Here is a 17,488-nt window from a genome sequence, read left to right on the forward strand (position 1 = left end):
GAATAATTACTCTGTGGTACAATGTACCAAAAGCTACAGTGTTTTCGTTTTCATAAATAAAGATATTAGAGTAGTAAGCAAGATTTAAGTCTGTTATGTCATAAAATGTGTTCTTCATAATTGGTAAAAAAAATGCATTAAGATAACAATATATTCCTTGTATCTTTCCCGTTTAAGGTAGAGTATTGATATCTTTCATAAATATGTTTAACAAAACCATATATAAATTGGTAGTGACTTTCATTTATTTCAGGAATTTAATCTTACATTTTACCCTCAAGCTGTTGAAAAATAATTCACTATGTTAAAAAAGAAATTAGTATTATACTAAAATAATTCATACTATTTTGTCTTATCTCACACAATATCAAAGAAAATTATATGATAAAAATATATTTTCTCTCTCAAAAATATTTTTTCTCTCTCTTATAGACAAATTTTTTCTCTTTTATTGTTTTTTCTTTATATTAAATAACTACTGCCCAATTACTGATTTTGTTAAAGATATTTAATTTATCATCTATTTTGTGTAATTAGTTTTAATAAATGCATAAGTTTTTGTCCTGTTACCCATATTATATTGTTTCTTAGTATATATTTTTGCAGCCAGTAAAAGTATAAAATTGTTTATGATTTTTTTCTTTAGGATGTAAAACTTATTTCTTATGTTGGGTGTATTATTGTAATTGATTTCTTTTGTGCCATTTTGAACATAAAAGTCACTTAATTCTTTCTTAAATAGAGGTGTATAACTTTTAAAAAAGGAAAATAATCTGAATCTGTAAATTTTTCGTTACACAATTCTTATATGTTTTTTATCTTTCTCTTATCAGATGTATAGGATTTTGATATGCCTTCTCCAAAAATTTGATAGATCGATGATTGGATTAAGCTAGGCTTCCTATCCTGGAGGCCTTTTTTTTCTTTTTCCTGTTTAGCCTCCGGTAACTACCGTTTTTAGATAATACTTCAGAGGATGATATGTATGAGTGTAAATGAAGTGTGGTCTTGTACATCCTCAGTTCGACCAATCCTGAGAGGTGTGGTTAATTGAAACCCAACCACCAAAGAACACCGGTATCCACGATCTAGTATCCTGGAGGCCTGCTTTATCCCATTAGACATCTCAGTCACAAGTTTAGCTTTTGAGCGATCATCAGATAGGAATAATAGTCCTTGGCCAGTTCCACAGCTACATAGGGTTTTCGCTACCATCATCGCCGTAATGATCAGTGCTTTGATCATCGGCATCAGCCCATCATTAAAGCATTGGATTATCCCCTTTGCAAATCGTTTTGAACATCATAATAATTGAAAATCATTTTTGCCTCTGAAATATTTGTTAAATCATTTTTCCATCTATTCCTTTTGGCTCTCATTCAAGATCCCATTTTGTGATTTCATTTTTCTTGTGTTAAGGTAGGTGAAGTATTCTATAATCTATAATCACAATATGTGTGTGTAAGAATTTTTCATTTTTAATAATATTTTTGTGTAATGTGAAATTTGGTGATCAGGTGGAAATTAATTAAATTTTGCGAGCAGATATTAGGAATATCAAATTTACTTTTAGAGTTTGTTTATTTGCAGGAATCAAAGAGAATGTCTAAACCACCAAATGTATCACATAATGCAGAAGGTCTTGTTAAAGTACAAAATGTTAAAAAGGAATATAGGAATTTTGAAGATTACTTTTATATTTATCAAGAATTACTTCTTCATGAGTTATGGTGTCAAATAAGGGAAGAATTCTTTACTACAAGCAGGTTCGTTTTTAAAATAATGTATATAGTGTTTATAACACTGATAATTTATTTCTTATTTTGAAAAAATTGTTGGTAGAATAATAATAATATTGTTTTTCAGTGCTGAGCTTGCTAAGCTTATAATTCAGTCAGATACGTGCTTACAATAACAATTCTAGAGGTAAGAAAGAAAGTCTGAGCTTTTTCTTTAGTGTTATTTAGCAGATAGAAGAAAGGCATTTATTGCAGCACATATTTGAGGTGGTATCACAAAAAAATTTATCAATAATGTGCTGCTTCTACCTGTGTAAAGACATCTGATGATCTTTTAAAGAATTGTTGTACCTGGAAGGTCAGTCCATCATAGTAGCACTCAATGGTACAGTTGCTTGGAGATAGATTATCCCTTTCTTTTAATTCAATTTTTTCCTTTATCCTTGATCCCATATCTGTGGTGGTAATCTTTGGATTTGGTCATGATGCTCATCTAACATGCTAGGATGTCAGGACATTGTGATTTATTGGGATTTTTGTGGTTTGATAGCAGTGGCCCCTCCTGTGGACATACCCTGATTGATGGCGTGCAAAAAAGCACCCTTACAAAAATTCTCCCCCTTTGGAAAAAATTTTTCATATAAAATTCATATCATTTAATTATAAAAATATTGTACCTTATTGAAAAAAATATGAAAACAGATTTTAAATATATATTTATGTATTCAGTATCACAACTGTAAAGGTTGTAGGCAGCCTGACATGAGTCATCCTGGTAAGGATTACCATTTTCAGGAATAACACTATAATGCCAGGCATGAGAAATTGAGAGAAATGTATGGTTTTGTATTGCCTTCTTCATCGAGATGAAAATGTTATTGATCAGTATTCTGAGCACATCAAAATGTAAGTAGTATTCAGCTGAACAAGTGACATATCACTTTGTTCAACACAGGGACTGACTGTACAGACAAAATCATTAACATCAGAGAAAGCAACCCTGATGGTGCCTTTTTTCTCAGTCGCTTCACATATGTCATACCCATAAGAAACATTTGGACAGGTGGTTAAAGTGATAAATTAATGTACTACCTTCTGTTTTTAAAAAAAAATCTGTTAATTATTTTTTTTAACTCAACAGGGGAAGTATATTTGTTACTAATGTTGATAAGGAAAGGACTTCATCAGCAGATTAAAAGTTATTATCAAGATTAATATTTTTTTAGTCATATCTTATAAATTTACATTTTTTCTAGTGATTTACATTATGTTATGTATACATTAAGTATTTACTTTTATTTTGTCTTTATGATGTTGTCTTTTTAAATGTGTTGATCTGATTAATGCACCTGTTATTCCTTATGTTAAAATTGTGGAAATCTGTTTTTTTATTGCCTCTAATTGTTTGGTGTCTATTACCACTTTCATGTTTTGTTAATATGGAAATTTTAGTAATTCTAACAACATAAAAACTTGTCACCATTACTCTTTAACTGTGATCAAAGAAGAAAGTGGTTTGAATTTTACAATTCTTGTTGTTCTCACACAGTGATAAATGGATAGTCTGATTTTTCTTTTTAATAGTAATAGAATTTGGAGATGACATTTTTTGAATTCGATTACATCTAATTTGACCTTTGGAAAAAAAATAATTTTCTCCTATTGAGAGGAGGCAATGTACGTGTATGTATGTATGCAAATGTATGTTAGCAAAGGAAGTTAATTTGTTGTGCACTATCTGTTCTGACCTTTTTTATGCCCATGACGTGTTTAAAATACCTGAGGTAAAGAGAAGCACCAGTCAGAATTCTTTTCTCTAAAAACTATTGTGTTTTCTTTACAGTAAGTTCTTATAATAAGGAGAATGGAATATCACGTGAAGGCTGAATGTCACATGCAGTTCAGTGAAATTAGAATACTGATTTGAAAAAATATATGTATCTACGTGAAGAAGTGTATAGAAAATCACTAAGCATTTACGTCAGTAAGCATTCATGCAATGTGTTAAATAAAGTAAAATTTGCAGTACTACATCATTCAGTTTTTGGACCATCGATGTTGTTTTTATATTATTTAAAAGAGATGTCCCAAAGTATTACCTATTGCCTGGGAAGTAGTTTATGCTTTATGCTGATTACTCTAATTTAAGAATATCAGCTAAAGCTCAACGTGAAACTGAGGACTTGTTTAGAGAATTTGTAAACTTTCAACAGCTTTATCATGAAGAATTTATTTTTAAAAAGGTTGTTTTATCTGTTTATTATACAAAATACAAATAGAATCCTCCTGTAATACAGCAGTTATAAATTCAAATCCTGTTCTTTCAAATAAACACTTCAAAGCTTTTAGATTTAGCAATAGATATCTAACTTGGGACAATAATGTAAAAATGTTAATTCTTTGGTTTATAAACTAAGAAGAAAGGGTTATTTGCATAACACTTATTTTAAAAATAATATACTATGCCCATATATAATCATGTATTTCTTATGATATTAACGTGTATGGGAGGTAACATGTAGAAAAACTAGAGTCAAATTTTGAAACTAAAGAAAGCAGTTAAGAGCTGTTAAATCTAAATAATGTGATCTCAGTTAAGGGATATTTTAGAAATATAGGATTTTTGACTGTTTGTTGATAATATATTCATGAATCAGTATTGTATTTGGGAGATGTTTGAACCCAAATAGATTCCATATTGATGTAATATGAGGGAAGGGCACATAACTAAACATCTACAACTGTTTGAAAAGAAAGTCACAGTCAGTGGTAGGTAATAAGTTTATGAAACTAATGTGAACAATTTAAAAAACTAATTAGCAAAATATTTTGTAGATATCTTAACTTTACTCAATAGATGATTTGTTTTTTATTTCAGTTATTTGATGCAGTTTATTGCAAAAATTTATTGTAAGGTACTTTTGACACTATTTAATGTACCGAGCTTGTTCATAAGATGAATGAAGAATAATTCTATTGTGTTGTTAATCTTGAGAATGTTTGTGTTGTTGTTTTAACAGCGAGTTTTGTGCCATGTCATTAGTTGCCTGTGATTATTATTTTCAGGCTGATTGAGTACTGTATTCGATCATTACTACAGTCAGCTGTGACAAGTACCATCAGGTTACAAACAAATCAAAGTAAAATTAAAATATGTACAGTTTTTTTTATTACTATGTTTTATACAGTAAGGGAAATATTGCTAAACTGCCATGGTAGAATTCTTAAGTTCTACATTTGTCTACATTCCATCTTATACTTTCTAAACAAATAATTCAACCTTGATCCAGTTTTTGTATAATAATAGACTTGTGTTCCATAGATTTGTTTAATTACATGATTTGGATATCGAGCCACCATATAATATTGAGTATGGCACTGAAAAGATCAATGCACGTGAAATTTAAATATTAGTTTTAACATGCTTTATCTCTTTCTTTAATTTGAGGATTTTTGAAGCAAACAAAAAACCCCGCAAATGTTTTTTTGGTTATTATACCACTTGCCACTTGTCTTAGGGTTTTTTCTACTTGAGAATTTTTTGGGTTATACTTTTGGTTTTTTTTTTATTTGAAGCGTTTCTCCTGAAGTAGGTTCATTTAACTTCAACCAATATGACTGTGTACTTTCTCTACTTATATGAATGGTATGTTCCAAGACTATTGTAGATAATTGGAATAAGGTAATATTGAAAGCTTTTGTAGCAATAGATATTTAAGTTGTTTTATTATATGCACACATATTTCTCTTTACTAAACAAATTTTATATACTAGTTTAATAAAATTGGTAAATAAGTTATATAAATAACCTATGTATCAAAGTTATGTAAATAATAAGCATTCAAGTTTAAATAAAAAATAAGTTAAGATAGAAGGGTTATTCAATAATTAAAGAGAAAAATGGCATTAGTGGAAAAACTGTTTAATGGAATAAACTGAAACTGTTTGAAGTTCACATTAGCACTCCTGACAAAGAAAATATTAACTGTTTGAAAAAAAAATGTATTACTATAGTCTCTTTTGTTTATTTCAAAATGTTGACTTTACTTGAAACATGTGCTGTGAAAGAACACCATGCTCTGATAAGATTTTTATTTTCTGAAGGTGTAAAACCAGCCAAAATTCACTGGCATTAAAATAATATGATTAAAAGTTTATTGACTGTGCAAATTTTTATTAGTGGATTGAACAGTTTAAATCAAGCAGAACAAGGGTTATCAATTTCCCTTATAGCGGCAGAATGGTGGATGTTTCAAGTGAAGTTTTGCAAAATTGCATTAATGATTTTATTTGCAAGAGCAGACACATAAAACTTTGGGAAATTGGTGAAATCTATAGTGTTTGTATTGGTATTGTCTATTCCATTATCTATAATCTGTATACTGCAAAACATGTTCGTAGTGAGGGTTCCAAGATGGTCAACACAAAAGCAGAAACACCAGGTTCACATTTGTATTTTTTTTTTTTTGTAGATGATGCTTTTTTAGATCACATAATAATTTGTGATGAAATTTGGATTCATCATTTAGTGCATGGACCCAAATGTCATGAGTATGGAATGGTGATATAAGAGTTTGCCCACCAGGAGAAAATTCAACGCCTATGCGTCAACCAGTAAATTGATCCTAGTTGTGTCTGGGAACTATAAAAGCCCAATTTATTAGTGTTATTTGGTAGAACAGCATACAATCACCAACTAGTACTATTGAGAAACTTGTAATAAAGTGAAACCTGCAATAAGAAGGAAATGGCTTTGATCTTTTTTAGTAGTTCTACATTATGACTGTCTCATAGTGTTAAAAAATATGGGAAGTCATTCAAATGTCGGGTTGGGAGTTTTTTCACATCTATTTTATAGTCTCATTTCTACACCATCAGTTTTTTTTTGCTCCTTTTAAAAAAGTGTTTTTACATGGCACTTAGTTAAGTAACAATGAGCAGGTCAAGAATATGGTAGAAGAATGGTTCAGACATACGAGATGAACAGTTCTTTATTAGTGGAATAAGAACGTTCACATAAAGATGGGGCAACTGCCTGATTGTAGTTCTGAGGATTATGTTGGAAACTAGTGTTAATTTCAGTGTCATAGAATAAATAATTTTTTTTAGTAATTTGTTTCTTTAATTATTAATTACCGATTGACCCTCATAATATAAGCATTCATGCAGTTCATTTCCAATAATTATGTGTAAATTTTTGTTAATTATTAAATTTAACAGATTATCACAGATCTTTTTTGTAAATGTTTAAAATTTAGTGAATTTTTTTTTTTTTGTAAATGAATTTGTAATTAAGGTTACAAAAGATTTTTTTTATAGTCTTGCTGAATAAAATGATTGACATAATAAAGTGCACATAACTTACTTTGTACTTAACTTAAAGCATTCTTATAAAAAACCCAATGAAAATACTGTTTTTAAAAAGAAATAAAAGCTTCCAAGTAAATAAAATAATAAGTTGAAATAGGCCATAGGAACAATAAGTCCATTTTTTCTTATAATTTACAGTGAATTTATTATATAAAAAATGTTTTAAATGAAAATTTATCATAATTTTCAACATATGAAAAACATGTTTATATGTAATCTTATGTTAGTTCAGTGTAATCTTTTTTATCTTTAAATACATCATCTGTTCACTTATTCTATTAGTATCTTCAGTAGCAACAGTAGTGAAATGTCCAGCAAATTATTACTTTATAGCTGATCCTATCTGTAAACTAAGAATTATCAAATTTCCCTTGAGATTTATAATTGACTGATGGAGTTGACACTACATGAACTTTAAATAATAATAATTTTTACTTAATTATAAGAATAATTTCTTCCCCTTAATCTTCAAAATTATTTTAATGAGCATGCACATATACTGAAATAGAGAAAAAACTTTTTAAATAAAATTTAGTTAAAATCATGAGAATTGATGAAAAAGCTAGTGAGCATCTGTTTCATTGACTGCTACTTTATTGGCACTAAATGGAATTGATTGTAGTTAATCATGTATTGTTGTAATAGATAGCAGGTAAAATAATACCAGGTAAGTACTGTGTACTCACTGTGTCACCATGGTAACATTTATTTTCAACATGATGTTTTGGAGTAGCTGTTATAGATGCTTCAGAGAAGTATGGTGATTCATACTTATGTGATGGTTCTTTTGTATAAAATTGATTATACAGATTTTTTACGATGTCCCAAAGAAATTTGATGATTTATTCTATCGGTAATGTCTTATGAAAACCTTGATTATGATTCTTTTTTATCAAATAATTTTAAGGCTAAGGTATTTAGCCTTGCGTCTTAGGTATTAAGACGCAGTATTTAATTTATCTCTTATTAACATTGTTCTAAAAATTTTAGAAAATCAAGTTTTTTTTGTTGTAAAGGTTTATCAAGATGTTTCATTTTTTATTATTTTTATGTTTGATACAATTTAGGTTTTTAGTAAATAAATTATTTTTTGTTTATAATTATTATTTATGTTTTGTTCCATCATATCAATTGTATTACTGAAATTCTTTTATCTATTTATTTATTATATTTTAAATTTATATTGTTTTAGGAAAGTGCATGGAGTGCCTTGTACAGTCGATTCAGTTTTGCTAAAAAGATTAGAAGGTTCTGTAACAAAACTAGATAGACCTTATAATTTTCAAGTTCTAAAATGTCACAGTAAGTTATAAATATTTAATAATAAATATAAATTTTGATTACATTATTTTATTTTTATCTTTATATCAAAAAACGTTTATCTAAAAACTTGTATTAGTATAATTTTAAATCTTATTTGTTTAAATTTTCAAACCTTTACAGTTTGAAAATTGTGTAAAAATACAAATATTTGTGTTAACTTTCCTCATTTATTAGGAAATCACATTTATTATGAGAATACTACTAGTAAGTGGGTACATCTGTGGATTTAAAGAATATAAAAAAATTAATGGCTTGTCAAGAATGAAATACAGTCTCATCTATTTTTGAATTCTGAAGATATGATATTGGCTGATGTTGATTTTTGATCAAATATATGAAGTCTATCATGAATTAATCAATCTCTTCAATTGTATAATGAGACTGTTGATAATATCTTGGTGCTTTATTGCTGTAAAATTAAAGTGGCAGTCCACAGATTGGAGGCACATCTTATCACTGAAACAACAAAAATTCAAGCTGACAGTTTTGTCAGAAGGTCATATGCATAAATAATTTTTTGGTACTAAAAGGATTTTTACCCATTACAATGTTTCGAGGCACATCTGTATACATGGCCTTCTCCTGTAAGATCTTGAAGAATATATTAAAAAAAGGGACATTATGCGTACTAGCAAGATAATGTTACTTCAAGATGATATACAGCCAGCTGTAAAATTTTCAGACCAGAAGCATTGTATTATTTGGGTTGAAACAATGAATTGCATGTAATATCTAGTTTTATTACTTTAAAGTGTTTATTCATTTGAAGAGGTTTGTTTCTGCTGTCACTTTTTTCAACAGATGTGACAAATCATATCTTTGGTTCAGCAAATGAATAATAATACGATAATGGTTTTTTCACCAGTTGATTTTTTCTGTAATGAAAAAATATAGAAATTGATATCTCATTATGATGAATGTTAATGAATAAATCATTTCTTTTCAGGTCCAGGCTTTCCAGATTTGTCGAAGTATTGAAGTGGTGTATACTTTTTGCTTACCCCTTATGCCATGAAACTCATTTTTAATGTTATCAGTTTTAACAATTTCGTACTTGTAATAACTAATGCCCATAAGTAAAATGTTATTGTAATAGCTCATAAAGACCATAAGAATAGTATCCTAATAGGATATTTATTATTTGGAATAACATAGAATCTTAATGGTTCAACAATCTGATGCAATGGGTAATTATAGATGTAGAAAGGATTCAATTTTGGAATACACCTATTTTTAGTTTATAGAGTGTACTTTTCTATTAGAAACCTGGTTTAGTTAGGTTGATTTTTCACTGTAATGCATTTTTTATTGCATCTGTTGCACGGTTAAACAAAATTAATGAGAAGACCATTGATTTTTTTTTTGTAAATATTTTATCTTTCCACTGTTACTTTTGTGAAAATTGTAATTATTAGAAAGTTTGTAGTGCTGGATACCTAATAATATAAATTATTTTATTCTTCATTAAATCAAATAAAATAGAATTTTGGATGATTACAAGTTATAATTGGAACTCAATGGTTCACTAAATTGGATTTTTAATTTTTTTTTTGTATTTTTGTCAATTATTTGGTCATTTAACAATGAAGTGAACCCAGTAATTACAATTTCGACTATGTATGGAAATTGGTCAGTAAACTCATTTTTGCCTGTTGGCATTTTACCTTACTTCATTTCTTACAATTTCTCAAATGTTATTCCATGAGACACTCCAGCTGTTGCAAAACCATCGGTATGTGAAGATATGTTTACCCATTTTTTCCATCTTATTCAAAACTTTCTTGTTGTTTATAATTTTATCTTAGGAAGAGTTATTAAAAATAGTATATTTTATTTGAATTTTTTGTAATTGTATGATGCATGTTATTTATAGGATACATAACAGAAGAAGATATTAAATTAAAGGTATTTCCAAAAGCTTTTGAGTTAGGTGTCATAACAGCAAAAAGTAAGGATAAGAAACACACTTCATTTTACTTTTGTTATATTGAAAGTGCCGATATAATAAAAATTCATCCTCAAGAACTTTATCATGATGGATTTTGTAAGTATATTTTTTAAAATAAAAAAAGCGTGTAATGTTACACATCAGTCCTAAACAGCTTAACTGTTTTTAGTGAAATTCACTTGTCAATTTAGACTTAGACCTGATTCAAACCCGGCTGTGTAAATATTTCAAGGAAATAAAATATAATTGATTTGAGTATTATTTTCTGCCCTTCCTAGCATTGTAACTTTTAACATTCATGGTTGACGTGTGTCGGAGTACCTCCATTTTCAAAACTACTTTCAGCATTGAGTCTTCCTGAGTTGGGATCATCAAATAAGTAGTGATGTTACGCTCCTCCTCCTCCACCTCCCTACTTTCATGACCTCTTTTGCCTTGTTCCTCCCGCTCTAACGATTATAAAATTTCTTGAAAGTATTCCTTTTGATTTTTCATTTTAGCAGTCTTAGATTTTTTAACATTACATCAGATTGAGTGTTTATTTGTTCTTTAAATATCTCCTGTCCTCATTAAATATGTCCTGTCAATTTTTTTTGAATATTTCCATGTTTCAAACTAAAGGACAGGAAATAATTAATGAATAAATAAACACCGAATACGATGTAATATTTAAAATTTTTTAAATGAAGAATCAAAAGGATCAGTTTCAAGAAGTTTTATGATGGTTAGAGCAGAAGGACAAAGCAGAAGAGGCCATGACAGTAGGGATGAGGAATGGAATGAGCTTAACATTGCTATTTTTTTGATGATCCCAACTCATAAAGACTAAAAGTAGTTTTGAGAATGGAGGTACTCTGCAATGTGTCAACTGCAAATGTTAGCATGACAGTGCTAGGAAGGACAGAAAATGACACTCAAATCAGTTATGATAATCATAGCAGAAATGTGAAATATTGTGAAAATAAAATATATACTTAAAATATAAAAAATGAGTAGTAAAAAACAATGTGATTTCTGATTGTAGAACTATGTAGATTAGTAGTGGCTAAAGGTCTTTATGAAATCATTTTCAGGAATTACATTGCAGCTCAAAATGTTTGTTATTCTTTATGAAATAATATACTAATATATAACAATATACCAATATACATAATTTGTAACCAAGTCTGCTGCATGTATATTTAATAAAGTTTATTTCTTACTATTTCTTGTTTAAGTTATTACCGAATTATTTTTAACAAATTCTACTGAGTTTGTATGTGTGCATGGGTGCACAGAGATAGATACATTATACATATACATAAAAATGTACATTAAATATTAACTAAGACTTGCCATCACCCAGATTCCTCAAATGAGTGGATGATTCATCATCAAATTTTTCTGATGAACGATATCTGAAATTTAATCCTGAGATCATAAAATGCTTTTTCAATAAGTTTTATAAAAATCTGTTAATTACTTAGTGAATGTGAGGAAGGACAGAATGAAAGACTAAGTAATATTAATAAGACAGACAAATATGTATTTTAACTATAAGCCTATATCTATTTATTATAGGTCACAAATGTGATCTCCCATACCCACCATTTTCAGGTAATAAGGATGTGCTTTAACCTGATCCCTGGTTAAAGGTACAAACTTTCTATTAGACATCTGAATAAAAGCTTTACATTCTTTAGAGTAATTCCTTATATTTACAATTAAAAACTGTAAAAAAATACAGTGGCTATAGCTTATAATGAAATTAATTATAGTGAAAATATTTAGCAAACTGAATTGTTCCAACAATCGTAACTTTAGTTATATTAAAACAGTGTCAATTTGTACAGTTCGACCAGTTATGAATGCATTATCTCATTAATAAAGAAAATTGGATCGATTACACTGATAAACAACAAAAAAAATTTAATGTTTCTGTAAGTATGATACCATTTCTTGAATTGCTTTTTTGTGTACATTACAGATCTGTAAATACAATTTTTCTATCACCTTTGGTTTTAAATAAATTACACTTCAAAAAACTTAAGGGAAAATGTAGTTAAGATGTGTAAAAATTATAATTTTGCATGGTTAGATACATACGATACCTGTGTTAGAATAACCACACCTGTGGTTATTCAACTAACCATACCTGTGTTAGAATAATGTTGCTATGCTTTTCTTTTATAAATATCCTCAGGCACATCCCAAATTAATGTCCAATAGTAATCGGCTAGCAAGTTTGTATTCCATTTCCCTTTATAATAGCGGCTTTCCATCACTGAAATGTCTTGGTGGAAATGTTCCCAGTGTTCATCACTTACATCTCCAAGATTGCCCGTAAAAAAATCCCGATGTGAATGGAGGAAATACATTATCAAAGACATATTACATCCAATGGCTCTGTATGAAGTAAGAAGTTGATTAACAATATCGTGGTAATTGTCAGATTTTTGTTTGCTGAGAAAATTTTTGCAAACATCTTTAAATGAAGTCCAAGCTGCACTTTCTACAGTATTTAACATTGAGTTAAATACATCCTCTTTGACCAACTTTCTTAATTGAGGACTAACAAATATTCCTTCTTTAATTTTTCCTTCACTTTCATTTGGAAATTTCTGCCTGATGTACAAAAAAACGGGACTGTCCTTCTTCATTGCTTTTAAAAAATTTTTCATTAGCCCTAGCTTGATATGGAAAAGGGGTAAAAATATTTTTTTGGGTTTAACGAAGAGCTCATGAATAATATTTTTCCCATTTGGAGTTAACTTGTCTTGTTTCTTCCACTCTAGTAAATAATGTTTATTCCTAGCTTGGTTGTCCCATTTGCAAAGAAAACACATGTACTTAATATAGCCTTACTGCATGCGTAACAAAGTAGCTATAACTTTCAAATCACTTCTTATGTTCCAGCTATGTTTTTTATTATTTATTTTTTCAAGAACATCTTTCATCACATCATATGTGTTTCAAATTAATGTAAGCGATTGATATCGAAGGTTATTTGTTACTGTTGTGTAGTAGAACCACTTTTAAACTATACTTAGACGAATTTATGAAAAGGCACCAACTTGTCCTAAGTGCAACATAAGCTCATCAATATTTGTGCAATAAACCAAATTATTTTCATCAATAAAGTACTATGAAAGTTATTTTTGTCAGCTTCAAAAGCCCAAAATTTTTGTATTTTTTTGTAGTAAATTCCAATCTTGCAGTCTTGATCCTAACAGTTCAGCTTGATTTTTTGATCAATTTAAATCTCCAACCAAGTCATTTAATTCACCTTGTGATATAACATGTAGTTTATTGGAAGATAATTCAAAATCATTGTTGCCTTCTTCAGTACTGCCTGATTCTTCATCGCTGCTTTTGAAACATACATTCACAGGTGGTTCAGGAACTGGAATAATTTCACTGTGAGGTACAAGCATGATTACAGACTGCAATGAAGGATGTTTTATAGTATGTTTAGATTTTCTAGAAATTCCAGACACACTTGTTTAAAGTAACAATCGGTTACATGATCCTTTGGTTTACACCAAACCATAGGTACACCAAATGGCAAAGCCTTCTGTGTACCTTTATATACAGAACAATTACTGCGTACTATATGTGGAGCCCACATCTTATCCTGATCACCAATTTTACACTGAAAGTACAAATGATATGCATTTTTAATTAAAGGTGTAATGATTTTTCTATTTTATTTTACGGTAAACTCACCAGATAATAACAAAAGACATCCGCATCATTTACACAATTTCAAGATATTATGACACTGCACTGTTAACAAACTTAAGACAACAAAACTGAACAAAATAAATTCATTCCTAAATTCAGTGCTTAATATAAACAACACAGCTGTGTTTTTAACTACATGTTTTGACCTGCACAGGCATGATTAATCTTGTCCATGAAGGCTCTCTTCAGTATTAGATATGATGTCATAATATCTGACTATGATATGATTTAATTCTTTGTCTAGTATTGTTTATTTATAGCTTACAAATTATGTTAATGAAGTTAAATGATAAACAATGAGCTAACAAAATACAATATAGGAGCATAAAATGCTAACTACACATTGAAAAATGAAAAAATCCTTTAATTAAAATTAAAAATTTTTTCAAAAATGGTGGGTGATAGAAAGATTCTGAGTTCATATTCGTTTTCAGCATAAAAAACAGATTAAAATCATGTATCGCATGTTAGGAAACAAAAATTATGTTTATCAGTGTTGTGATTAAAAGTAGTTTGTCACTAAGAAAATGAATAATTCACTGCTTTTGTCCACTATTTTAATAATAATACTTTTTCATCTGGTATTTTGTTTCAGATTTTATATTACTTCAGATTATTAATTCATTTTTTAAGAAAAAAAAATTATAGAATGTAGTTTATGAAGTTCCATTAATTTTACTCTTGCATAACGATTTTTTTCATAAGTTTTTATTTAAATTAATGTCTAATATGTTTTGTAATTCATTTGAACAATTCACCTGTTTAAAATACAGTTTGTGTAATTGTTTGCTATTAAAACAGTTTTTACTATTCTTAAAAAAAAAAACTTTTTCTATTAGAAATAAAACCATTATTTGACGTTTAGAAATGGCTAGTAACAACTTTGAGATGAGGAAAAACAAGCACAGTTACTTAATATGAATATTGCATGTAATTAAAATACAATATGAATATTGTATTGTATAATGTTGAAAATTGAGTATTGTAATGAAAAACAAAATTCCAAGAGCAATAGAAATTTACATATCAGAATATCAAGATTTGAAATATGCTTATAATATTGGTTTGAACAAAGACATTCACAAAAGATCCTGTAAGTGTATCAGTTTTACAGTCCAAAGCAAACTGCAAGAATAAAGATAAACATTTAAAAAGATAAAATTTCTGAGTTACTTTATCTATCAAAGTATCCAAAACTATTAGACATTATATTATAAAAAATTGAAAATATTACTGCCACCTTATAGTAGTTAATATTAAATATTAGTATATGATATTTTACTCTTAAATACAATTGTAATATTTACTATTTTCATTTTGTGAATATTTTGTAGATTTCAGAAGAAATTTATTTTTGACTTTTTCCATGAAACAAAAGGTTTTCCTTTGCATTGCAAATTTTTTTGAAGTTTTCATCATTCCTAATTGTGGAAGGTCAGCCAGATTTTATTAATCTTTCAAGCAACATTTTTTCTCATTTTAAATGTGAAAACGCACTTGTAGACCAGTGTTTTACTTAATGCTTCCTCTTAAAGAATTTTTTAGCATAACTATTGCTTCAGCAACCATTTTTGCTAAGAGGAAACAAAATTTATTGCACATTCTGCTCTTTATAATTTGTATGTACCCATCATAAAAATTGCAGAATTTTGTTTTCAAGTAGCACCAAGATAAACTGACATAGAATGTCTTACTTATGATCAATGCCAGTCATTAGACTGCCACAGAATACTGTAAACTTAGTACACCTAGTGATGGAATTTGCAACTATGTGTAGATTTTGCACCAAGTATAGTTTCCAGTTATTTATGGGTACTCTTTTGTACATGTTTCATTGAGTAAAAAATGAAAAAAATAAACTTATTGCATTAATCACATGTAATTCATTAATGTTCAAAAGGATTACCTAAAGTTTTAATTTTTCTGAATTACTAGGTGCGATTGGAAGCTGGATATAATCTAGTAATACAAGCAAAGTCACTTCAAGCTTGTTATAAACATTATTGACCCTATTATACAAAGTCAGTATTATTTGTATCTTATTGTAATGTTGACAATTTGTGGTCACTTATATTTTTTTTTTATAGTAAATGGACGGAGCAGGAATATGAAACGTTTGAACCTTAGTGTTCTTATAAAATCGTGTCTCAGTGATGATGGAACTATTGATCGGACTGTTGATATTAATTTAAAAGTAAGTATCTTTTATTTATCTATTCACTTTTTTTGTTGAAAAGTATTACATTCTACTGGTAGTTTATTAATGAAAAACCTGTAATATTGTTATAACTTAGATTGGTTTTCAAGAGATTTAAATAGAAAAAAGAAAATTCTTGTTTATTCAATATATTTTTACAATTCTGGAAGTGTTTTTATTTTATATAAAAAAACATTACATTTTGAAAATGTAAATTTGATCATAATTTTTAATTAAATAATCATGTCATGTCTTTCAAAAGAGTTAATACTTGTTATAAAGAGAGTATGTAAAGTTGAATGCAGGTAGTAACATTTTATTAAGTTCTATACAGAATAATAAACAATAAACAAAAGTCTAATTATGCTACATTAAATTTTAATAAATTTAAGATTTAGTTACATAAGTAATAAAAAACAATAACAAAAATACAATTAACAAACAAGTATAATTAGTAAAATGATTGCATCAGGGAAATAATGCTTTTAAATTATTGAAATTTTTGCTGAAAAATGTCTTTTCAAATTACAGTGTAAAATACAATAGTTTCATAATACATTAAGAGATTGTAGTTGCAATAGAATGCTTTATTTTTATCAGCATTTGAGGTGATAATCATATCGTTTTCATGTTCTAAATTATGTTCTCAATTAAATTTTATTTTCTTTTTAATGTTGTGAAAATATTAAACATACAGGGAAAAGTGGAAAAAGCTGATTTTTTATCTATTTACCAAAATATTTTGACATTACTGATGGATTTCCAATTTCCTTATATATGTTTATAGAAGTAGTACTGAGTATGCAGACCACTATAGTTCATGGTAATCTTCCTTTGCAATCTGTCTAAATGCCCTCCCCTCATTCTTTGAAGTAATTTACAGTCCTCTAGCATTTATCCTTACAAGATATTTCTTAACATCACATCATTCATGTACATCCACCTCATTTTTGGTTGTTTCTTCCTCCTTTTGATTGCAGCTGCTTTTCTTCCAAATTATTTTTGGCATCCTTCTTCCATTCTAATCAGGTGTCTCTGCCATTAATTCACTGGAATCTGATAAATTTTAACAGTATTCATGCATAAGCCTTTAAGTTGGAAATGTTAGGTCTATGTTTCATATTTTAGCTATTTCTTATTTGTTCCATATTTTGTAAAATCATATATATTCTATTAACTAATTAGTAG

General features: G+C 28.3%; 1 protein-coding gene across 1 annotated transcript in view; it reads left to right on the forward strand.

Moving 5' to 3' along the window:
- The window catches only part of LOC142326317 (uncharacterized), a 117,934-nt gene that overhangs the window by 43,169 nt on the left and 57,277 nt on the right, over window positions 1-17,488 (forward strand). The window contains exons 5-8 of the mRNA XM_075368720.1: window positions 1,591-1,766; window positions 8,302-8,411; window positions 10,306-10,476; window positions 16,191-16,297. Of these exons, the coding sequence (XP_075224835.1) occupies window positions 1,591-1,766; window positions 8,302-8,411; window positions 10,306-10,476; window positions 16,191-16,297 (564 nt within the window). The remainder of the gene's footprint in view (window positions 1-1,590; window positions 1,767-8,301; window positions 8,412-10,305; window positions 10,477-16,190; window positions 16,298-17,488) is intronic.

Source organism: Lycorma delicatula, chromosome 6, assembly GCF_047948215.1.
Source record: "Lycorma delicatula isolate Av1 chromosome 6, ASM4794821v1, whole genome shotgun sequence".
NCBI classification, from domain to species: domain Eukaryota; kingdom Metazoa; phylum Arthropoda; class Insecta; order Hemiptera; family Fulgoridae; genus Lycorma; species Lycorma delicatula.